This window comes from Lacerta agilis, chromosome Z (genome assembly GCF_009819535.1).
Source record: "Lacerta agilis isolate rLacAgi1 chromosome Z, rLacAgi1.pri, whole genome shotgun sequence".
Taxonomy (NCBI): Eukaryota; Metazoa; Chordata; class Lepidosauria; order Squamata; family Lacertidae; genus Lacerta; species Lacerta agilis.
This window is the reverse complement of record NC_046331.1, coordinates 10,970,059-10,995,256: the sequence shown is the minus strand read 5'-3', so window position 1 is coordinate 10,995,256 and position 25,198 is coordinate 10,970,059. Positions and strand designations below refer to the sequence as shown.

The window sequence follows — 25,198 nt, the reverse complement described above, 5'->3', positions numbered from 1 at the left end:
TGGTAACTTACTGTGAATCTGTGCCAAAGGTAGCCAATGTGATACCTTCTAGATATTGTTGGACTAAAACTCTTATCATCCCTGTCCATTGACCAGTGCTTGTTTTGAGGCCATACGCACTGGTGTGCCATACCGCCACCTAGTTTTTCCTTGCCTGCTACTGCTGCTTTTTTCATGGTAGCAGGCAGGCACAACCTCCTGGAAGTGCTTTGGCACAGTCCTTTAACGATTGCCATAGCACCTTCCAAGCAGGTGCTGTGGCACCGATCGTAAAAAGGTTGTGGCGGACCCCAAGGTTTGGCGTGACCCTTTTACGATTGTCAAGCACCTTCCTGGAAGACTCTTTGGTGATCATAAAGGGGCCACACCGGGAGGCCGTGCCTGCTGCTGCAGAAAATGGTGGCCACAGCAGGCAAAGGTGCAATTGGAAGAAGTGGGGGTGGGTCTGAGCAGGCAAACAGCAGTGGTATGCAACAAGATCTAAAGGGCAGGGGTCTGCAAACTTTTTCAGCAAGGGGCTTGTCCACTGTCCCTCAGACCTTGTGGGGGGCCGGACTATATTTTGGAAAAAAATAAAAACGAATGAATTCTTATGCCCCACAAATAACCCAAAGATGCATTTTAAATAAAAGGACACATTCTACTCAAGTAAAAACACGCTGATTCCCGGACCGTCCGCGGGCCGGATTTAGAAGGCGTTTGGGCGGGATCCGGCCGCCGAGCCTTAGTTTGCCTGCCCATGCTATATTGGCCATCCTTTCTATGCGCTTGTGATCACTTTAGAAAGTAATCTGTAGCACTTAACATATTGTTATAATGTAGTCTCTAATTCTTACGTCTGGGGCATGCAGCACTGCAGCAGGCACCTTAAGTACAGATTTATTTGCACAATGTAGTGGTTTTCAAACTGTTCTTCAGGAACATGGGGCGATTCTTTGAGCTTATTGAAGAGGGACCTCCCTGGGGGTTTTGAATGTATTGTCTCCTAGTGCATCACATAATTGTGCTTGAAATGTTAGTCTACTATATTCTAGTCAAGAAGACTTCAGTGAGGCAATTCTGAAGAAAACTTGTTGAGAACCACAAGTGGTAGAAATCCATTACACTGTCAGTTCCGAACAGCAAAAGCTCTTTATGCATGCGGCCTAAAGTACTTAGGGCCTTCTGGATCATGTGCATTAAAAAAATTAATCTTGGGTTGTCTTTTTGGTGCTGAGGTCGTTCCACAATGCTATAGTGCAGTGTTTTTCAACCACTGTTCCGTGGCACACTAGTGTGCCGCGAGATGTTGCCTGGTGTGCCGTGGGAAAAATTGTGTTTATTTGATTCCTATTCAAGAGAATTACTTTATATATAGTCAATATAGGCACAGAGTTAATTTTTTAAACATTTTCTAATGGTGGTGTGCCTCGTGATTTTTTTCATAAAACAAGTGTGCCCTTGCCCAAAAAAGGTTGAAAAACACTGCTATAGTGCAGGGTGGTTGCCTTTTGAACGCAAAATATGAACAATGCAAAAGCAAATTATTACAGATTTTCATGCAGAATTGCCAAGTACCGTTAAATATTTTCCCCCTTTTAGTTGAACTCCTTAACTGATACTGTGGTTATACTATGTTCTTTTTAAAAAAAGAATCGGCCAACACATTTCATGTCACTCTCTGTTTAAAAACAAGTGTATAGTCAACTATTTTTCTAGCATAACACAAGTGCAGCATATAAAACCATTTGTAATATTTGTTTTGGAAACCTGATGAGAGAAGGAACTGCCATGGACTGCCATATCTGGACTGTAGCGATTATTCTTACTTAGTGAGAGGATTTTCCAGAGCAGACTGTTCTCTCAATATCTACTTTGGCAACAGTGAAAGTGAGACCAAAGCACACAGTCATCTTGACAGTATTTTTTTTTTTAAATTCCCCTTGGGCTTCCCATTTCACTGAATTCAAGTATCACTTTTATTCACGCAGCCAACTTTTAAACACTTCCAAAGCAACATAGGATTGGTTCTTGTGGTTCTGGTCGGTAACTGGCAGATGTACAGGTGAACATGGGAGATGGAGAATGGTTTTTTAAAAGCTGGGGAGTGGAAGAATGCTTAGTTTATGGAGCCAGGGCTCAGTTTTTTTTTGTCTTTCAAATGCTGAGGCCCTACCAGAAGTGGTCTTACAGTGAGGCAAGGCAGAGAGGTGGTCATCTCAGATGGTGAGTTTTGAGCACTTTGAAGGGTTTTGGAGTGAAAGACTCCAGCCTCATCTGGGATAGAAAAATAAATCCTTGCTCCCATAAGTTTCAGCGGGGCTTGAACAGGAAGAATGAATAGTGGCACAGTAGAGCATTAGCACAGTTCCTGCACCATTTCAGTGGAGAACCTGCTGTGGTCTTCCCAGTATGTTATCCTCTATATTAACTGGTGGAAAGGGGGGCTAGGCAGATTTTGGATTTTCAGCTTCAAGCAGCCAGACATTTTGAGCCAGCTGGGGCCCCCAGGATCACACATGTTTGTACCCACTGTTAGTCCTACTCACTACCTACCCATTGAAAAAAAAATGGACACTTGACTATTTTAGACCCATTATTTTAGAGGGTCTTCTCCTAGTACAACTTAGTTGAATAGAAAATCTGATCTCTTATAGTTGGATGCGGTGAAACATTTGACCTTCTGGTCAGCTTGAAATGTTTTGTGTGGCTGGTTGATGTGTTGGGGTTTTGGGGGTGGGGTGGGGGGTCTTGGTTGAGACAGTGGGGAGTGCATAGTGTCTTACTTTTCTCAAAGGCTAACGCTTCCATGAGGATAATGTAATTACCTGAAAGCCAGCAAACCATGGCAGCGTTGAGCCCATTTTTCTTCTTTCTGCTCTCCCTTGAAGAAAATGCTGAACAGCCTAATTGATGTCATTATTTTTTAGGTGTGTTCAGTTTTGCAGCTGTGTTCCCTGATGCTATTATACTTTCAAAAACTGCTGCTTCATTCCATATACTTCACACCCAACTTGATACTTGGGCTGCTTCAGAATTTCATTTTTATTCTCTTCATTTTTAATTACTGGAGAAGCCAGGTATTGAATCATTATGTTGCTGTTGCTGGCTAGATTTGATAAACTGAACCTGACAGGTTCCCTAGCTTCTAAGTTAAAGGAGTCAGAGGGTGCTTGGGGTTGGCAGATCCCAGCTAATTCTGCCAAATCATGATGGCCACTGTGGTGGCCCCAGGTTCATTCAACCAATGTACTGTGGGTTGACTGAACACAGTGTAATGCTGCCTTATCCATGGATCTCATTCTGTTTCTCCTTCACAGCAAGTCACCCAACGTCCTGCTGCCCCCTTTCGAAGATGGTGAAGTTGGACATTCACACATTGGCTCATCACCTCAAGCAGGAACGGCTCTATGTGAACTCCGAAAAGCAGCTGATTCAGAGACTGAATGCTGAGGTGCTGAAGACTGCTGAAAAGCTGTATCGCACGGCATGGATTTCCAAGCAGCAGAGGATTAACTTGGACCGGCTAATCATAACAAGGTAACTGCTGGTACATACAGAAATAAAAATGCTAATATCTGAAATTGGACAGTGCTTTGTGCACTGAAACACTGCAGAAATCGCACATTGCAAATGTAAGCTTTCAAGTTTCACAGAACTTTGGAACAAGCATAAAGAAAACGTAGCTTTGAGCTGAGTCAAAGGGATGCAATTGGGCATGTATTTTATAGCGCTCTTGCAACCACTGAGAAGACATACCTGTGTCTTGAGTTGGTGGCCATCTCTTCATAGATGGGACTTTGAGATCTTAATATTTAGGAGATTCTCTCTAAATGTGTGTGTGTGTGTGTGTGTGTGTGTGTGGATATACTTGGCAAAATTAGGATGTTTCTCTTTCCATTGATTTTTGTGACCACATGACTATTTGTAGACTTTGAGAAATTAAGATTTTGGGTGATCTAAATGGTTTCTGTATATATTTATAATTTTCCTAGTGCTGAAGCTTCACCTGCTGAATGCTGCCAGCATGCCAAGGTCTTGGAGGACACACTGTTCGTGGATGGGTACAAGCAGTTGGGCTTTCAAGAGACAGCCTATGGAGAATTCCTTAACAGGCTGCGCGAAAACCCTCGCCTTATTGCATCGTGTCTGGTTGCTGGAGAGAAGCTCAACCAGGAGAACACACAGAGTGTCATTCACACCGTCTTCACCTCCATCTATGGCAACTGCATTATGCCAGAAGACGAAAGCTACCTCCTCCAAGTCTTGCGCTACTTGATTGAGTTTGAACTCAAGGAAAGTGATAATCCCAGACGGCTCCTAAGGAGAGGCACCTGCGCCTTCAGCATTCTGTTCAAACTCTTTTCCGAGGGGCTCTTTTCAGCCAAGCTCTTCCTCACTGCCACTTTGCACGAGCCCATCATGCAGCTGTTGGTTGAAGATGAAGACCACCTGGAAACTGACCCCAGCAAATTGATTGACCGCTTCTCGCCCACCCAGCAGGAGAAGCTCTTTGGGGAAAAGGGCACAGAAAAGTTCAGGCAGAAAGTTCAGGAAATGGTAGAATCCAACGAGGCCAAGCTGGTGGCCCTGGTGAATAAGTTCATTGGCTACCTCAAGCAGAACACCTACTGCTTCCCACACAGCTTACGGTGGATTGTATCCCAGATGTACAAAACGCTCTCGTGTGTGGACAGGCTTGATGTCGGAGAAGTGAGAGCCATGTGCACGGACCTTCTCTTGACTTGCTTCATTTGTCCTGCCGTGGTCAACCCAGAGCAGTATGGGATTATTTCTGATGCCCCAATCAATGAAGTGGCAAGGTTCAACCTAATGCAGGTATAACAGTCTTCAAAAATATATTCTCTCTCTCTCTCTCTCTCTTATAGTGTTGCTATATTAGTTTGTAGTACCAGGAAAATAGAGAAAGGTGCTGTGTCGTCTAAGAAACAAAGTGTACTTTGAGGTTTGGGGTGGGTGGGCGAGTTAGGCATTCTTGATCCTCTTTAGCTCAGAAAGCAGACTTGTAGGTGAATGTTGTCAAGAGGAATAGTGCAGTAAAAATGCCAAGGTAATCTAGAAACCTTCGCCTCCCCCAAAACCCTATACCAACCTGGTGCTTTCGCAGGTGTTTTGGACTATACCGTCCATCAGCACAGTTGTGCTGATATAAATTGTAATTTAGAACTCCTGTAGGGCACAGGGTTGGGGAAGGCTGCCCTGCATACCTTTTTAATCCATCTTTTTCCATCCTTGGTGCTGCATTCCCCTTTTCTGCCTGCAAGTGGTGAGACCAGTTGTTTGCAGGCAGCCTCTTCAGCCTTCCTGTTAGCTGGTGGTTCACAGTTTTCTTTGGGCAAATGTTATTTTGTGAGCTGTTAGCTTTTCCTCTAGACCCACAGACGAAGTCCAGAACAGTTATGTCAGATGACTAGGAGCCAGAGAAGCAAATGCTACACAAACTTGAGTAAATAACTTTATTTTGCAGTGTAATTCCTTATTTAACAATCACATTTACATACAACTTAAATGCAACAGTATAATACAGAAATAAAACATAAGGCCACAATCTTGCAATATTCCCAATAAAGTAAAAAGTTTCTTGTACTTTACTGTACAAGCAGATGGGTTTCTAACTTTTTCATACGAATGGCAAGCCTGGAGGGCAACTCCCACTGCTTAAAGCCATGCCCGAAGTGTGAAGAATGGCTGTCCTCATTTGTTGCAAGAATGAATTAATGCTTACAAACCCTTACCCTAGGCCAGGGGTCAGCATACTTTTTCAGCAGGGGGCTGCTCCACTGTCCCTCAGACCTAGTGGGGGGCCAGACTATATTTTTTTTTTTGGGGGGGGGATGAACAAATTCCCATGCCCCACAAATAACCCAGATATGCATTTTAAATAAAAGGACACATCCTACTCATGTAAAAACACGCTGATACCTAGACCGTCCACAGGCCGGATTTAGAAGGTGATTGGGCTGGATCTGGCCCTGGGGCCTTAGTTTGCCTACCCATGCCCTAGGCTGTTTTCAGATTCCTACAATTAGGTTGTTATTCATCAACCCTATATAGACTAGGACAAAAGTAAAATAAAATTTCTAGCTGCCATATATATATATATATACACACACACACACACACACACATACACATATACACATATATATACACATATATAGGTGCTTGGAGTGGCCTTTCCAGCCCTGCTTATATTGCAGATAACTCAACTGTCATAGTGTGCGTCTTTCTTCTTTGCTTAAAAGAACTGGGACAGCATCCAAGTTGCTTTATTTTATTGCCAGTTGTGCTACCAGAGTATTTTTCATTTGTTGAGATAAGGTGGTGTTGACTGTTATTTCTCCCAGCGCTACCTACCCCAGAGCAATTGAGCTCAAATAACCACTTTATTGTAAAAGGGTTGAATTTTTAAGAGGGATGTGGTTTTACAGTATCCATTACAAGGAAAGTGTGTGTACACAGTAGAAGTGATAGGTCTGTGTTTAAAAGACAATATAACACTAGATCTTTACAGGGAGGATACTTTTAAATACACGACTGAGCACTGAAAAGCATTTGTTGCTTTGATGATATTGTAAGCTAGGAGAGGGCAAAACCAAGAGATCCACCAATAGCCCTGCTACTTGGACTACCCTTTGCTACCTTCAGTGAAATTTACATTTTCTGGGTTGTTCCTTGCCTTCCAAGGACAGTTAGTGTGCCAGTCTAATTTGTACCATGCTGACCAGCTTTAAAATGCTGGTGTTCATACAGCATCATCAATGTAGATGACACTTTGTGGAGAGTTCCTTGGACAGCAGAGATCTTTGTTCCCAAGGAACAAGGAGGAAATGAGAGACAGAGCGGAGCTGTGAAGGGGAAAGTTACTAGTGCCTAAATATTGCAGTTTTGAATGATGTTAAGAGGGAGAGGTGATGTATGTTATACATTTAGAGCAGTAGTTCTAGGCATGTGAAGACTGGGCACAATTGAAAGACATAGACATTTCTCCTTTAGCTGGCAACTAGGCTAGTGATCTATTTGCTTATTTGTTTTGTGACTCTGGCCATATTTGAGATAGTTTCCGGAGGTAATAACTTTTTTGTTTTGTTATACCTAGCACACAACACCTTGTGCTGTTTAAGAAAATTCATGGATATTCAGGGTAGTCCTAGTTCTACAGAGCACACATCACACAACGTATAAGTGTGTGCTACTTTTGCATTACCCATCCTGCTTTTGTGGGGGAGGGAATTAGCATGGGTGTTGCAGTGTAGCATGCATGAAGGCATAAGATCAGATTTTGATGGTCAGGTGTTGTCTAGTATTCAGAGAAGAGCAGGAATGGAAGGACTTGTGTACAGAGCGATGCCAACCTGCTGTAGCTAGCCCACTAGTTTCTAAGCATTCACTAGATAAGCAGTCTGATCCTTGCAGCTGTCAGAGGCCTGTCCTTTATTTTTGGAATAGCTGGATGCCCATTGGTCTAACAGTGTGTGTGTGTTTTCTTCTCCCCCCACCAAGAGTTTCTTGCTTCTTTACTCATGTAAAAGGCTGCAGTTGAAAAACGAATTGTGGTACAATCTTTACACTTGCTTCAATTGCAGCCTTCTGCTTTGTACTGTAGAATTCAAGGCCTCCTGTAGGCACTTAAGTGGACACTTTTTGATATTGACCTGTTATCTTCCTGCTCCTGCAAGGTCCTTGTTATACTAGGTTTCCTGTCTGTGAATGCCCTCTGCAGGAGAAGCTGGCACCCTGCAGTTCAGCAAATTCAGCAAGACCCAAAAGACAAAATGGAATTTTGTGTGTTTATATAAACATGTTTATGGGTTCAGTCCAGGTTGATGGATAGATGCCTGGTTGGTTTTGATGGACTTTTGCTTCATCCCAACTCTGGATGATAAAAGCTGGATGTCATATTTATTGCCAGATGATTATTCCGTGTTTATGTGAAAACCACACAGAAAACACTTGGCCATAATCTTTTGGCACCTGTTAAGTATGGGTGGAAATAGAATGAACAAGTTTCATTCAGGCTGTGAACTGTGGCTTAGCAGAAAAATTAGTTTGCAAACATTCCAGGTTCCCACAACTGTTCTTGCCACTGAGGACTCAGCTATACAGCTGCAAATGAAACGTTTTAAGTGGAATATACAGTGTGACACTAGATGGTGATGGTGAGGTTTATGGGAAATTCAATGTATTATTTAAAAACACATTTAAAAAAGCATTTTCAGAACAGTTTTTATGTGTGTGTAGGTTCCACCTGAGATGAAGCAAAGCTGATAAGATGTAGCCAAACTTTTTGTAAGGGAAATTGAAGTTCTGTACCGGCATTTTGCTGTGGAACTTTTCCATGTAATTGTTTTTAATTTTTGGAAAGAAAATACGGTTGTAATGTCTCAGACTTTGTGCAAGCTGAGTATGAATAGTTATTTTTCATGCAGTTTCAACTTAGAGGGTGGAGGCAGCTTTCTTTCTTTGTGGTAGTATTGCAATCCTGTCTTTAACTTGTTTCCTATTGTTAGGTTGGGAGACTTTTGCAGCAGCTGGCCATGACCAGTTCTGAAGAAGGAGACCCCCGCACAAAGAGTTACCTGGGCAAATTCGACAAAGTAAGAGCAAAAGCTATTGAACTTGTATCTCTGTGCATGCCAGTGTTTTTCTCCTTCTGTATAATTTTGGAAAAGGCGCCTGCAAATAGACTTTTGTTATGACTGAAGAGATTCAAGTGAGCAAACTGCAACCTTAAGAGGAAGTATCAAATGGCACTTCCCCTCAACAGAATCTGTAGTGTGCAAGAGCCACTACTAAATGTAAATGAGTTTCAAGGAACCTGTATGAAGAAGTGTGCTTTGGCATATATTGGTGGGTTCCCCCCCCTTAACTATTAAAAATGTAGACCTGCTTCTATTCTTGCTGCATGTTTAAAATAATAATATAACAATTTCAATTTCTTACCTGCCTTTCACCATAAGTGAAGAACCAGTGTAGTGTAGGGATCAAGAGTGTTGGGCTAGGACCTGGGAGACCTGGGCTTAAATTCCCACACAGCCATGTATCTGACTGGGTGTGATCTTGGGCCAGTCACTACCTCTCAGCCCAACCTACACCTCTGGGTTGCTTTGCGGATTAAACGTGGAGATGTAGAACTATGTATGCCACCTTAAGTTCCTTGTAGAAAAAGGTGGGATATAAATGAAATAAATAAAACAATAAAATAAAATAAACAAAGGTCCCAATGTGGGTTACAGCAAATTAAAATACAATATTAAAATCAGTTTAAAACTAATACAAACAAAAGGTCCTAAATTCTTTTTCTCTCTGTGTGTGTATCTCTATATCTTCTACACGCTTTGTAGGGGTGTAAAGGTGTCTTGTTGAAGTGCTTGTATTGAAACAGCTCACTTGCCGCCCCCCCCCATTTTTTTCTTGCAGGGTTGTGTGGCTGCATTCTTGGATGTTGTCATTGGCGGACGGGCAGTAGAGACTCCACCCATGTCCTCGGTGAACCTTTTGGAAGGGCTGAGTAGAACTGTGGTTTACATGACCCATAGCCAGCTCACTGGCCTGGTAAATATCCAACTCCTTTTGGGCTGCAGGAGGAGACAAGTCAGAGTGTCTGTGATGGGGGCCTGCTTTGCTGCTTTCTTTTAACATCGCACACATTTTTTAGATCAGTTTTATGCGGAACGTCATGTCGGGCGACCAGCTGAAGGAGGACCGCATGGCTCTGGAAAACCTGCTGTTAAACGTGCCCCAGAACAAGCCAGGGAAAAGCAGCAGCCTGGAGATGACCCCATACAACACCCCACAGCTATCCCCTGCCACCACACCAGCCAACAAGAAAAATCGGCTGCCTATAGGTGAGGAAGATCAATGGTCAGGCTTTTGCATGATAGCTTTTCCCAGCTCTATTTTCGGATGCTTTCCTCTGCCTCTTTTGCTTTAGGACAGTGGAGTCCCCTTGACTAGTGTCAGTCACTTGGGTTTTAAGGTACAGTGGTACCTCGGGTTACGAACTTAATTCGTTCCGGAGGTCAGTTCTTAACCCGAAACTGTTCTTAACCTGAGGCGCGCTTTCGCTAATGGGGCCTCCTGCTGCCGCTGCACCGCAATTTCTGTTCTCATCCTGGGCAAAGTTCTCAACCCAAGGTACTACTTCTGGGTTAGTGGAGTTTGTAACCCGAAGTGTTTGTAACCCACATCGTTTGTAACCTGAGTTACCACTGTATACACCAACCTTTTCCAACCCAGAGCCCTCTTGACGTGTTGAACTATAACACCCTTCTTCCCTGACCGATAAGATTTATTTCTTAAAGTTTTTTTAAAATTCATTTATCCACTCTTTTCTTACTGTATCTAATCCAGATAGCTTTATTGGATTTGCTATTGGCCATGACAGATCTGAATCCGAAATAAATACAAGCAAAAGGGATGCTGTGCCACAAATAAATCTCTATTTATTTGATCTCTGTTTAGATCTCTGCATCTCTCTTACAGTTCATGGCTATATTGTCCAGGGTCTTCTTTTTGATCTTTTTGGCCACCAGAGCAAAAAGGGCAAAATCCATTTATGAATTCCTTCACACAAAGTATCTCAAAGTGATGTCAGCGATAAAAAAATTAAGAAAAAATCTGTATATAACACAAGATACACATGTTGACAAAATTTAATTTATTGTTATTTATTATTTTTATTATCAACTTTCTTCAAAAAACTGAACTCAAAAGCAACCTGCAAAAGCAAATGTTAGAAGTAGATATAAAACATGAATAAAAGGCAACCTAAAATTCAATGGGTGGTGGACACGGGTGGCACTGTGGGTTAAACCACTGAGCCTAGGGCTTGCTGATCAGAAGGTCGGCAGTTCGAATCCCTGCAATGGGGTGAGCTCCCATTGCTCGGTCCCTGCTCCTGCCAGCCTAGTAGTTCGAAAGCACGTCAAAGTGCAAGTAGATAAATAGGTACCGCTCCGGCGGGAAGGTAAACGGCGTTTCTGTGTGCTGCTCTGGTCCACCAGAAGCGGCTTTGTCACGCTGGCCACATGACCCGGAAGCTGTACGCCAGCTCCCTCAGCCAGTAACGCAAGATGAGCACCACAACCCCAGAGTCGGACACGACTGGACCTAATGGTCAGGGGTCCCCTTTACCTTTACCTTTAAAATTCAGTAGTATGTATTCAGGAGCAAATCCAGCACAACCCCACTAATAACATAGGCAGAGAATTAAACTCCAAAGACCTGGGCGAATAACAATGTTTTAACAGGGCACCAAAGAACTATTTCATATGTAAAATATCCAATTTCAAATCTAATAGGGATACAGACTGGGATAAAGATCCGCCTAAAATACTTGTTGAAAAAAGGGAGGCCTTCAATAAATGCCAACAAGACAAACAGGGTGATACCTTTCTTTAGTTTAAGAGGATTGCACTGTCGGGGGCTGATGGGAGTTGCAGTCCAAAACATCTGGAGGAAAGAAGGTTGTGAAAGGCTTGCATATGTACTTGTTTCATTCCAAAGCCTAAGCAGCAAATACACATTATCCCAACTCTCTGTTCCTGTTGATTTGCTTACTTAAAAAATGCCTCTATTCAGCTCATTGATGACACAGCCTGTCATAGTAAGTGGCCCATTTTTAAATAGGAAATTAAGCATTTTTTGTGGTGGGCTGCATTAATCCTGTTCCTGCTATAAGTTAGGGGCTGTGTACATTGTGCAGTTGACAGGAAGGTAGGGGTAAAGTTCAAAATTGCTTACTTGCACAACATTTACATAATTTATTCCATTGTTGTAAGTTGTTTGAGTTACTTTTGTACAATAAGCAACTTACAACTTTAAATAATAGTCAAGAAGGGCAAAAAACGAAAAGGGGAACTGGATTCCACTTGTTAAGTCTGCAAGAGATTTAGCAGCTCTTCTGGCTTCTGAGATCTCGCCAGACATGTTTACTTTACAATCATGAAGTATAGTAACTTGCCTTAAAAATATATCTGTGTATACTCAAGACAATGATTTCTGCTCCCAGTATTGCATTTTTTGGATTTTCTGCATCCATGCCAAATTGCAGTTGACACACGGCTTTACACAATGCTGCACTTGAATTGTTGTAAAGCCAAAACCTCACAGTCTGAAATAATTATTGACTCCTGCACCTCCAAATGAGGCATTTGTATTATGTGCTTATTTTACAACTGTTTGACCTGTGTTTCTTTTTTAACGCTGTCCACTCAGGACAACAGTTGGCAGCCATCACTGCCTGGGATACGTCTGCCACCAACTTGACAGCTCACATAAACCTTGTAACCCCATTTGGTGGGTAACTGAATCCTTCCTCTTTCTCAGTGTTTCTGCAAAGCCATGCTCTTGCCTTGCACGTCTGTGTCCACACCAGCTGCTTTTTTTAAAAAAAGAAAGGCATCTTCCTTTTGTTCTGTTCAGAAGCTTGCTTTCTATTTTTAAAGCTTTTTATAGCTAGAAAAAGTATTGGAAAAGTTGGGTCAGACTTTGTGCATGAATGAAACCCTGACTTAGGATCTTGACTTTTAAGATTTCTGCAAGGGGGCAGTGGAAAGGAGTCCGCTGGTTCTGAATATTGGGTCAGAATCCTGCATGGACCTTTTGTGGTCGGAATTATATTATATGCTTTGATAGTCTACGTGTGAAGAGATGTAAAAAGAATGTGTCAAAAACGTTTGTGCAGTGTTCAGATAGTTTGCTAGAGAATAGGCACCCTGTTCTTCTCGCTGAATCAGGCATCCACCTATGATAATGGAGACACGCGTTCCCTCTGAGAACATGGCTTAATTTCTAGGCATGTAGGTCCCCCAGTGGCAGCTGATCAAGTGAAGCTGCCTTAAACATCACAATGGTGTGTATATTGAAGAAATCCACCACACCATAAACCTTTGTCCACAACCCAAAGAAGAGTTCAAGCACTCCCTGGGCTGTTGAATTCTTGTGGTCTATCATCCTCATAATTTTCCAAGACCAACATTCCTGGTGACAACCTTCTTCCATGTAAACTCCATTTATGCCTAGCTGGTTTTGAATCATCTGCATTTTTTCCTTTTTAAGTCTTTCTAAATAATAGCAACCTATTCTCTAGATGCCTTTCTATTTATTATTATTATTATTATTATCATTATCATTATCATTATCATCATTATTTTTATTATTTAAAAAATGTATTATCCTCAGCTTTCAAAAACATCCTCAAGGCAGAGTGCTTTGACAAAAATGGTTTAACTTCTCAGTTGTGATGACCAGCTACCCTTTGGGATAGTTTATGCAATTGGCAAATTCAAGTGTTAATGTTGCAGATGGAATGGGGTGGTGTTTTTTTCTTCATATGTACATGTCACACTGTAAAAGAAACCAAACGCCCTGTGAGGTGGAACAGTTGAGTCTAACCTTGCAGATGTATTATCTTTCTACAGATAGAGACTTAAAAAAAAAATCGTGGGGAATGTTCAAACATATAACCCTCTTGTTGCTTGAAATAGTTCCATTCAAGCAGAAAGAATACCATTTAATTTTGCTGGTCTGTGTAAACTTGCCATCTTGCAAGAATTGGAGAGTAACCCTTGTCTGGAACGGAACTTCAGCAGGGATGTAGACTTGAAATTCCATCATGTATTTTGTTCTGTGTTGTTTATGTAGAAGTCTGTCTTAATGTAGTAAAAGTTTTGAAAGTTTGTGTTTTTGTTTGAAGCATTTTATGCTTTATTCCAATGTTATGCATTTTATTTTGTGAAAAGAGCTTGATTTCTTTTCTTTTTCTTTTTGGACGGGGGTAGAGGAAACTTAAGATTTTTCTGCAAGACCTCACCTCACCCCCTACCCCGGTTTATGCTTGGCTGTTTGGGACTCTTTCTGGTGCTATGTCTGCATTTAGATATTACCCAAGATACTTGGCCCTCATTCTTGGTAATGCTGTGTTTTTTGGCATGGAGTTGTTCGAGCAGCTGTCTAAATAGCAGGATCTGAATTGCTGCCAGTGTGACTTTTCCCCCTTGCTGTGAGAGGAAGGCCCTTTCCTTTCTCATACATTTGCTGCAAGTTGTGAAGAGACACTGGCTATTTCATTACTTGTATCTAGGAACTAATTATCTCTCATTGAGGTAACTCCATTAAAGATACTTAACCCTCCCATTTTTATGGGGTATCCTGACGATTTTTTCTCTACCAGCGGTCCAAGCACTGGGGGGATATTTTTTCTTTAACCACTGCAAGGCAGCTATTTATCCACTAACTTGGTGCCCTCTGGACATTTTACCAGAGATTGTGTTGCATTGGGGCAGAGGAGATGTAACGACAGACAGTTTGTCTTTCCTTAGAATAAAGCATGAACAAAAACCAGGGAAGTAGGAGTAACTGAATTCCTACTTATGCCTCCCTAGTGATTTTACAAAAGTGAGTAGTAAACAATGCAAGAATAGCTTTGTTCCCCCCTTGGATGGTTGGACAAGATGCCCCTGTGCCTTGAGTAATTACACAGAAGCAGGGATTTGGGCAGGGATTTTTCCACTTGCTCCCTGCAGCACTCAGATGTGGCAAAACCCACCTGCCAGTAAAGCATCTTCTGCACAATTAATATAAAGCTTCTGTCCACAGGACTGTTGGAAGATCTATGAGACATATAAACTACTGTGGTTAATGCCTGGTAGCCAGAGGGCAGGTGTACACGTAAGGTTTTCCTTGACCCTTCCTGAAGGCTCATAGTGTGCTGGCTTGATGCTTGCAAGGCAACCCTCCCTTGCACATACTTTTCTTAACAGCTGGAGGGTAGCATCATATAGCACCACTTGGTGCCAGTCTTTCAAAGTCATTTTTGCCTTTTGCTCAGCATGCTTGTATTAAGCATCACCCTGTTGTATGGATATTGCATTTGCCTCTTTTTAAAAAAGGTCAAAATCCTTTATAAAACAATCCCTCTAAAATGTTCCAGCTACCCGAAGCCGGAGCCGATCGAATATTCAAGTAGACCAGCATGCAGATCATGATGGATTCTCCCAGGAGACGATACAAGAAGTTCAACCAGAAGAAGTATTGGTTATTTCTCTCGGGACTGGGCCCCAAATAACTCCAGGAATGATGTCAGAAAACGAGGTATTGACCCAGCGAGGCTTTGAGATCTGTGTAGGTGGAAGTAGGTGTTGTGCAACACAGGATGCTACCTTAAATTCATTTCAGTAGCACCTTAGAGACCAACTGTGTTTGTTCTTGGTATGAGCTTTCGTGTGCATGCACACTTCTTCAGATACCTTCAGATATCCGAAGAAGTGTGCATGCACACGAAAGCTCATACCAAGAACAAACACAGTTGGTCTCTAAGGTGCTACTGAAAAGAATTTTCTATTTTGTTTCGACTATGGCAGACCAACACGGCTACCCACCTGTAACTGAACCTTAAATTCAGATAGTATTAGGTGCTGTGGAACTATGAAAACATTAACTGCTGTTTTCCATCAGCAAACAAGTACCTGTCCCTCCTTGATCCAGCTTTCAGCAAACATGAAGTAGTACTTCCTTCACATATGGGTTTGGTTAACTGGAGTTAGTATATATTGTCTGGACCCACAAACTATGGTCAGCATTAACAATGTTTAGTTTAAGCAAGCCAGTTTCAGAAATTGCACTTTGAAAAAAAAGTTCATAATAACTTGTTACTTGAACCCCAAATAAGTTTTGGGTTAAACACAACAAGCCGTGGGTAACCAGAAGCAAAAGTTTATGAGCTCCTTCCCTCAGCCATATGAGAGGGCTCATTCATGTCACAGTAAACCATGATTTCATGTGACACCTGAACAGTTGTTGGATGTGAGCTTTCTGGGTGAGGTGCCTATCACTTCTATATTCAGGACAATAAATGTTAAGACAGACGTATGGCAACTTGATAATTCACCTCCTCATCTCCCCGCCCCCGGTGTGAAGGTGAAGAAGATGTAAAGGATCCTGTGATGTGAATGTTAGATTTATTATGGGCTTCAGAAGCACTTGACGAAAACAGTGATAGCTCTGTATTTGCCATTGTTAATGAATATATACCCATTATTTCTTAAATATAGATAGTTTAATTTAGTATGTGATTTCTGCTATGTTCTAATGACTCCAAACAAATTGGAGAAGCACTTCTGATACCAAATTGCTACACTACAAAAGTTTGATGGCACTAGAAGCCAGAGAGACTCAGTTAAAAATTCTGTCTTAAAGGTATTTGACATAAAATAATTCTTTCTTGACTGTCAATCCATGACCAAAATGCTGATCACCCCCCACCCTCCTTTTCGTAGGTTTTAAACATGCAGCTTGCTGACGGAGGGCAAGGAGATGTCCCTGTTGATGAAACCAAACTCCACGGTAAACCTGATAAAACCTTGCGCTTTTCCCTCTGCAGTGATAATCTGGAAGGAATATCTGAAGGTGATGAGTCACTTTGGCCTCTTGTCTGTCAGGCAATATTTAATAGGAGCTTCTGTTCATTGTAGCTGGTGTGTGCTTTGTATCTCAGCCACTGTTGTAAATGCTGTGATATCTGCTCATTCCATCGGCCAATAATGTTTTGGTTGTTTGTTTTTTTAAAAAACTTTTTAGTGCAGTTTTCTTTTTGATCACCTTGTCTAATGACTTCTGTTTGGTTCCTGGTTGCATTTGCTTGGGTGTATATTTCCTCTTACTGGGTGAGGGGAGATCAGGCTAAATAGCACCATCTCCTTCCAACAGGCCCTTCAAATCGCTCCAATTCTGTGTCATCATTGGACTTGGAGGGGGAATCTGTGTCTGAACTTGGTGCAGGCGGCCCATCAGGGAGCAATGGGGTGGAAGCCCTGCAACTGCTGGAGCATGAGCAAGGTTAGTGCTGACAATGAACACAGCCCAAGGGGTAGCTCGCAGATGCTGAACTCACTGCCTTTTTTGGTTTATGCCTATTTAGTTACTTTAAAATATTTTAATTCCACTCTTCACAAACACAAAAAGTCTTAACAAATGCCAACAGCAAAAAAGTGAGTTGCTAATACCAGTGATCAGTCCCTGCTCTCAAATTTATTATAGTCAAACCTTGGTTTTCAAACATCTCTGCTGCTGAATGCCTCGGCTCCCGGACGCGGAAAACCCGGAAGTGAATGCTTCCGTTTTTGAACACGCCTCGGAAGTCGAATGGCTTCCGAGGCATGTCTCTCAATTTTCCCCGTTGAACTTGCTGACAGCCCTTTGATCCTCGGTTTTTGAACATTTTAGAAGTCGAACGGAACGGATTACATTCAAAAACCGAGGTTCCCCTGTATCAAAAACTGAGGTTCCCTTGTATCTAAAAAGATACAGTGAAAAATAAAAGGGGGTGGGAAAGCATTAGGAAAATAAGCAAACTTGGAACCTATTCCCGCTCTTACTCTTAAGAAGCCTAGGGCAGTGTACATTGTCCTCCTCCACAAACCCCCTCCGCCCCACGTTGCAGGTCATGATTAAAGAGGAAAACTTAAAGCACAGTTTCAGTATTTGGACAACCTGCACTGACTTGAAAAGCCCAGGAAGTAAAGCAGGTGCAAGTTTGTCTTCAGGAGACTGCATGGTTGCAGTAAACCATATTCTGACATGCAGACCAGTCACGTGTGTGTGCTTACTTCATGTTTGTAAACAGAGTGTGCTACTTGTGCCCTTCCTAATACCTTGGGAGCTAGTGGTTTTGATGCATGCCATGGATGGAAGCTTAGAGTTGGCTGCTCCAACTGTGGTCTACTCAAGTGTCGGGATAACCAGTTGCTGGAGAGCCTGCTCCCACTGGTTATGAGGGTTCTTGAAGGTCGTGAGGAGTTTTAGGAATAGTTGAAGGGCTGAAGAAGATAGCGATAGGCAGCAAGGAAAGCAAAAGGAGTGGCCGAAGAAGCAGAAGGAGGCCAAAATAAATCAGACTGCAGTCTCAACGTGAAGTGCACTCACTGAATGCGAGCAGGGGCTATTTATTGAGAAATTATACAGCATCACCAACTCAGCATCAACCAATTACAACTTAGCAATAACGAGCTTTTCCAGGCGGGAAACCAGCCTTGCAGCCGTTAGCAGAAGGCTTCCTGGCGCGCTTTTGGGAGCGCGGAGGGATCCTGGCTCTAACTCCGGCCGGATCTTCTCCTCCTTCTGCGCAGTGGCGCGGAAGGATCAGTGCAGCGGCTATCGCACGCGGGATAAACTAAAACGTATTCCCACACTCAAGTGTGGTGAAAGTTGGTTTAGATGCTAAAATGGGTTGTCTCCAACCAAATTCTACTTGAACCTAGACCCATTGAAATTGATGTTCCTAAGTGAGCTGTGTACATTAATTTCAGTGTGTCTAACTTTGAGTAACAGCAGCACTGGGTACAACCCACTTTCTCTGGATTTCTTCTTTACCTATGCATTGTCCTTCTCTTTCCAGGGGTGATCAAATACAAAGAAGGACACTGATCTTGTATCTGTAACAGTTGAGTGGAAGGGGGAATTCTGGCAGATGATTTCCCCCCTCATCCCTGTGTGATAAGCTATGCCTGCCAAAATTCCTGCTTCTGTTAAAGGTTCAATAAGCCTTCTGTCTTCTTTTTATGTGGTCATCCTGCCTCATGTTTACTTCAGTCCCCCACCTTTAAAAACACAAGCTATGAAATAATTGTGTAGGGATGCAAAATGTTTTAACCAAACTCTGATTTTTTTACAATAGCAACCACTCAGGATAACCTTGATGATAAGCTCCGTAAATTTGAGATCCGTGACATGATGGGGTTAACAGATGACAGGGACATCTCTGAGACTGTGAGTGAGACCTGGAGCACTGATGTTCTAGGGAGCGACTTCGATCCAAATATTGATGAGGACCGCCTGCAGGAAATTGCAGGTAACTGGTCTGCTGTTTGATGCAAGAAAAAACACTGGTCCTTCTGCAAAGCAGTGAGGTGCCTGCACTCTGTATTTGGATGTGTGTTTTGAAACAGGTACCCAAAAAGAGCACACTGCATAATTGTTGCCATGCTTTAAGGTTGAAACTATACATTTAATTAAGTCAGGAAATATTTTGCAACTGTTCAAAGTTAGGAAACACCTTTTAACAAATCATGATCAGAAAGTTCAGAACAAATCTTGGCTACAGATCATGGTTTCTGGGGAGCAAAGCAAAACTATGATCTCGTCCAGATAAAACATCAGTTTAGGGATTGCACTTTCTTTCCTCCCAGTGCTAGCCGGGAGGAGCAGAGGAGTCCATCTAAAGCATATTCATGCAATTTACAGACTGGGTTAAAGGATTCTCTGCATGGAGTGCTTTACCACAGTTCCTCAGAAGGTTGTTTAGCCTCGCAGTGCTAAATGTATGATGCATGGTCTTGACAGCACCTGATATAGTAACATGGTTACAGCTACTGAGGTTTAGACAGGATGTGCTTGGATGGAAGAACCAATAGAGAGCTGCATAGACATTGCCCTTAGCATTCCATAGGAAGAGCGGGGTGTAAATGTAATAAGCAGGAGCTCATTGGGTGGTTACTTCCGTTGCCAGTGGCCCACTTCCACCCCACAGGTGATGATGTGGGAATGAACCATGCAATTTGAGTAATCCACATGAAATCTGGGTAACTCATGTGGACATCCAGTAAAGCTGAATGTTGAAGAATCGGGACGGATAAAAGAAAGTATTTCCTCACGCACTGCAGAATTAAACTTCGGAACTCATTATCACAGAAGCAGTGAAGGCCACCAACTTGGATGACATTAAAGAGGATTAGACAAATCCATGGAGGAGAGGGCTGTAAATGGCTGCTAGCCATGATGGCTATATTCTGCCTCCACACTTGGAGGCAGTAATACTTATGAATTCCAGTTAGCTGGAAACAGCAGGAGCGGAGAGTGCTCTTGTGCTTGCAAGTTTCCAGCAGGCATCTGGCTTGCCACTGTGAGACCGGAATGCTGTGCTAGATGGGCCATTTGCCTGATCCAGCACAGCACTTCTTACATTCTTAAAAGATTGTAAGCTTCCCATGGGTGGTGGCCCATATTGTTTAGTGAGAATAGGGGCAACTTAATGTTTTCCATGTTGATAAGTGTTTTTGCCTCTTGCACATTCGCTACTGGACAGCCGGAAAATGGATCCTTTCAGAGCTAACCTGAGGGATAAAGGGTAGATGTAATTTCCTTTGGGTATCTCCCTGCCGTTAACAATTTGTGGGTTGCTTCCTCAGGTGCCGCAGCTGAGAATATGCTGGGAAGCTTGCTGTGTTTGCCTGGTTCAGGATCGGTGCTTTTTGACCCCTGCACAGGCTCAACCATCTCAGAAACCACCAGTGAAGCTTGGAGCGTTGAAGTGCTACCAAGTGATTCAGGTTAGATTCCTCAGCTTTTAAGATAACTGATTTCTCTGTATGTCCCACACAAGCAGGGCTGTAATTATGCAGGAATGCTGCCTCCTGGTTTCTTTGGTTAAGGAAACTTGAACTTCATTTCCATATCTCTGTTGAACTTCTTACTGGAGACTTAAAACAAAATAAAATAAAAAATTCCTTCCAGTAGCACCTTAGAGACCAACTAAGTTTGTTCTTGGTATAAGCTTTCGTGTGCATGCACACTTCTTCAGATACACTTCTTCAGATTCCAAAGAAGTGTGCATGCACACGAAAGCTCATACCAAGAACAAACTTAGTTGGTCTCTAAGGTGCTACTGGAAGGAATTTTTTATTTTATTTTGTTTTGACTATGGCAGACCAACACAGCTACCTACCTGTAACTGGAGACTTAAAAGAATTTCAGCAGGCTTTTAAACTGAATTTTTGATTTTATAGTTTTAACTCATTTTTAGTTTTATTGTGGGTCTCCTGTACACGCTTAGGGACAAATGTGCCAAAACAGTATACAAAATAAAATGAACAATCCTTCCCTACCTTCCAGTCCTTTCATTTCAGAATCTCTGTGGATTCTGTCCAGCTAAGTTCTACTTAGAGTAGACCCATAGAGATTAACAAAGCTAAGATGGTCACACCCAGCCGTTTCAATGGGTCTACTCTGAGTAGGAATAATGTTGGACAATGTTCCCTTGTCATTAACTTTAAGCGCTCTCCGTGACGTTTCTCCATCTCTTCTTGGCCCTTGTTTCCAATTATATTCTTAACCAGGCCTCTGTTACTTCGACTCTTACCACCCTCAGCTGCTGGAGGTCTTTTGCTTCCTTAAACATTTCTATGCTCTCTCCTTTGTGCCTGGAACTCTTTCCCAGAGGTGGACACAGAACCGTTTCTCTTTAAACCCACTTTAATTAATTTAAACCTTAAGCTTCAAGGGTGGCGGCACCTGTGCTTTGGAACTCCCTCCCATGCACATTAGGCAGGCATACCTTCATTGTACTGTTTTCGGTGCCTGCTAAAACCTTTTTTGTTCCAGCAATCCTGCCCAGGCACGTGATTTTAGTAGGTATGCTTCAAAATTACTGATTTTTTATTGTATGTTTTTTTTTATGTAGCCTGTTAATATTTGCTTTTATTGATATTTTAAACTACCGTAACATTTGAGTGTCTTGTACCCTGCCCAGAGGTCTATTGTTCTAGTAAGTAGGATTATAAATTTGGTTAAATAAAATAAGCTCCTGGAGCTGCAGGTGCCTCCATCCATCTTCCTCCCCTCTCTCCACCCCTGTTAGATCTGTAAGCTCTTTCCAGGCCAGGGACCTGTCTGCTGCCTATGAAATTCTGTAATGTGCTTTTGCTGAGGATGCTATATTAATAAATATTATACAGCTAATTTATTAATCTCCTTCTAAAACACTGTCCGAAGGTGATTTACACACAACATAAAAAACAATAAAAAAACACAAATACATTTAAAACAAGGCTAAAACCATGACAAGTGGGCACTCATAGTAAACGATCATTTATTCACCTGGGGAAGCCCATCAGAACAAAAATAACTTCCGTTATTTCTGGAAAGGGCAGAATATGGGTGCTTTTTATTCCACGGAATGGGGCAGCCACACTATAAGTCCTGCTCTGCATTACTGTGGAGTGAGCTTCTGAGATCTTTGTAACTTGCAGGAGAGATTCTCCTGCGGACTGCAGTGATCTGCAGGTGTATAAGGGATAAGGCAGCGTTTTAAGTAACCTGGTCTCAAGCTGTATAGGGATGGATGTGTTAGTACCAACACCTGAACTTGGCCTAGTAGCAAATAGACAGCCAGTGCAAATCCGACAAGCAAGGTGTTATATGCTGCTGATAGTTTGCCCCCCACAAACATACTAGCCACCTTGTTCTGCATTGGCTGTAGCCTCCAGATCAACCCCAAGGGGTAGCCACAAAGAGAGTACATTGCAGTGCTTCAGCCGTGAAGTTACCAATGCATGGACAACTGTAGTCAGCTAGTACAAGTAGTGCCTTTTCTCACCAGTTAACTCACCCATGCACAAACTTTCTGTTTCTTTATGGTGGAGGAAGATATCCTTTGTTGAGTTGCTCCTCTCACTCATTCCAGACAGCGGGGCCATTCAAATAAGGCAACCTAGAAGCCTCCCATGGGAGAGTAGCCTCCCCTGGTCTTCCATTCTGCCTACTCACCCATGCAAATGTTTCCTTAATTCTCTACACAAACCTTGTATTCTGGGGCTGTGGATCGATCCCACACTATTTTCCTTATGAACCACTTGAAAACTGCTGAGAGTCTTAGTGATTTTTCTTGTTGATTTTTATTCCTGTTGTAGCGATTGCAATGCACTGTGGTAGGTGCCACGTGATTTTTAATTGCATTTGTATTGCTTCTTTTGCTCTTACGTATTTTGAATTCCATAGAATCAAATTGTCATACAGTAAAAGACCAATACCGAAGAAATAAAATTGGCAATAAACATACTGTTAAAATCAGTATGAATATTTAATGTGGACATGCTATGGACCACCTGAATGAAGCTTGTGGACCACTGGCAATGCACATACCAAAATTTGGGAATCCTTGCTCCGGGGAATTCTGAGTTCTTCATTGAGGAGATTTTCCACAATGGGGCGATTATTAACACCAGGGGAGCTTCTCTGAAAGGCAGCTTGCCTGCTACTGTAGATCTTCAACATGCAGCTGCAAGGAAGGGTGATGAGTATATTATGGGACAGCCCTTTGCTCTCCAGATGTTGTTGGGTACCCTGGATTCTTGCCTATGCTGTTTGGAGCTGATGCCCCAAAACACCTGGAGGGCTACAGATTCACCGTCCCTGTTCTAGGGGGTTCATGTGGGGGCGATAATAAGGCCAAGAGATCCAGGTCAATGTACCATGTGAATTGAACATGACTCTGTGGCATCTGCACTGGGTTTCCAACTTAACTCTGTTTGGGAAGCGTTCACGGAAGGTAGGAAGTTTGTGAAAGCTGGATGTAAAATTACAAGACTACAGTATCTAGAAGGTGACCTTTGTGTTGTATTTCCCCCCACCCACTATTTAGAGGCCCCAGATCTAAAGCAAGAGGAGAGGCTGCAGGAGCTTGAGAGCTGCTCTGGGGTGGGGAGCACCTCTGACGATACAGATGTGAGGGAGGTCAGTTCCCGCCCCAGCACACCAGGCCTCAGTGTCGTATCAGGTGAGACTTCAGAAAACAACACATTATGTGAACAGTTGAAGCTGTGCTATGTCTAATAAGACTGCTTGTCCGTCTAACCTGGTATTGTCTACCCTGAATGGCAGTAGCAGTCCAAGATCTCAGGCAGGCAACTTCCTTAGCCCTGCTGCTGAAGATGCCAGGGATTTGAGAACTGGGGAAGTGACCTTAGCTCATATGGGCAGAGCATGCACTTTGCATGTGAAAAGATCCCAGGTTCAATCAAAAGTATCTCTAGACAAAAGGGTTAGGGAGCAGGTGAAAAGGAGGGAAGCATTCTTGGCCTGTGAGACTGGAGAGCCACTGCCAGTCAGAGATGGATCAATCTGATCTGGCATGAAAAGCACTTTCCTGTGTTCCTATTTGTGTGTCTCTTGTGTGTTTGTGGCATCTTTGTAAAACTTGTATATGAGATTGTAATCCATAAGAAGGCCAAGTCCTTTTTCAGTGTATAGGCTAGCTTTTCAAAATTGCTTCTCATCTCTTGGCTCCATGCTAAGATGGCTCTTGTGAGAGTTGTTCTGCTGCCTCCCCACAAATGGCAGCCTTTCAAAGCCAGACATATACTCACTACCATCAGAAGAATTTTAGCTGGTCTAAGATTCCTGACAGGGTTAGTGCCTGGGTGAAGGAAAAGTCAGTAAACACTGCAGGGGGGTGGTCTTTGTGTGTGTTTCTTGCTGCAAAGAGGAGGAGAGTTTCTGCTCTAAGTGTTGAGAGTTGGCAGAGAGGGGTGTGGAGGTTGATAACATGGCATGAATGGCAAGGAAATGCAATTATATATTCCTCCTCAAAGTTTTAATTGGGGATGAGAATTAAAGAGTTAAGCCCAAAGCATTCATTGTCATCATTCTGCTTTCTGGACTAGGCAAATTCCCATAGAATAATTGAAGCAGGAGGAGCTCATAATCCAGCTGTAAAGTAAAGGAGGGGAAATTGCATGGCTTGGATTGCTTCCTCAAGGTAACAGGGTTTGCTCTTGCCAGACAGGGTTCTAGATGTGGAGAGCAGGAGGAGGCTCTTGGCCTATATATCTTATGCACTCATTGCTGGAATGGATATCCACTGCAATGGTCTAGTTACTATTGTGCTGAATGTCTTCAGACTTGGTGGCTTCCCTTTCAGTGAGGTCTCTTGTTCTCTCCTAAGGCATTAGTGCAACCTCTGAAGACATCCCAAACAAGATTGAGGACCTCCGATCCGAGTGTAGCTCTGACTTTGGCGGGAAGGATTCAGTAACCAGCCCCGACATGGACGAAACAGCTCATGGTAAGATGAAGCACGGGCCACCCCGCAGTGAGTTTCCTAGCAAATTAAACATCAATCCTGAAAGAATTTGAATTTACCAGATGGAGGGTGATGACATTCCTGATAGGGATGACCCCCTTGCTGGAGGCAGTCAGGGTCTTAAGATTATTGTGTCCTCTCCAGGGGAGAGGAGTCATCCTGTCTCTCCAGACTGGCCCTTCATGTTGCTAGGGATGGTTGGGACTTCACATCTCTCCCTGTGTATGAAGATAACACTTGTCTGAGTACTTGTTTTTTGTGTGGATTTTTCTTTCTGTGTACAATCTCAGTCTTCTCTTTACTTTCTGCTCTTGGATGTTTCTGAATGAGTCTCGCATGTTT

At 42.7% G+C, this 25,198-nt stretch overlaps 1 protein-coding gene across 11 annotated transcripts in view; it reads left to right on the top strand.

Annotated features, from left to right (window-relative positions):
• The window catches only part of GAPVD1 (GTPase activating protein and VPS9 domains 1), a 48,623-nt gene that overhangs the window by 4,359 nt on the left and 19,066 nt on the right, over window positions 1-25,198 (top strand). For 3 of the 11 annotated variants that reach the window (XR_004425846.1, XM_033138252.1, XM_033138253.1), the window contains exons 2-15: window positions 3,300-3,519; window positions 3,975-4,818; window positions 8,511-8,597; window positions 9,421-9,555; window positions 9,659-9,848; window positions 12,220-12,300; window positions 14,936-15,096; window positions 16,281-16,410; window positions 16,711-16,839; window positions 18,677-18,850; window positions 20,187-20,327; window positions 21,379-21,408; window positions 23,417-23,551; window positions 24,719-24,838. Coding sequence is in view for 10 of the 11 variants with exons in the window: in XM_033138252.1 (XP_032994143.1) it covers window positions 3,335-3,519; window positions 3,975-4,818; window positions 8,511-8,597; window positions 9,421-9,555; window positions 9,659-9,848; window positions 12,220-12,300; window positions 14,936-15,096; window positions 16,281-16,410; window positions 16,711-16,839; window positions 18,677-18,850; window positions 20,187-20,327; window positions 21,379-21,408; window positions 23,417-23,551; window positions 24,719-24,838 (2,542 nt within the window). In the remaining variant the exon portion in view is untranslated. Of the gene's footprint in view, window positions 1-3,299; window positions 3,520-3,974; window positions 4,819-8,510; window positions 8,598-9,420; window positions 9,556-9,658; window positions 9,849-12,219; window positions 12,301-14,935; window positions 15,141-15,416; window positions 15,526-16,280; window positions 16,411-16,710; window positions 16,840-18,676; window positions 18,851-20,186; window positions 20,328-21,378; window positions 21,409-23,416; window positions 23,552-24,718; window positions 24,839-25,198 lie in introns of those variants that run through there. The other 8 variants (XM_033138254.1, XM_033138256.1, XM_033138262.1 and 5 more) reach the window with 6 other exon arrangements.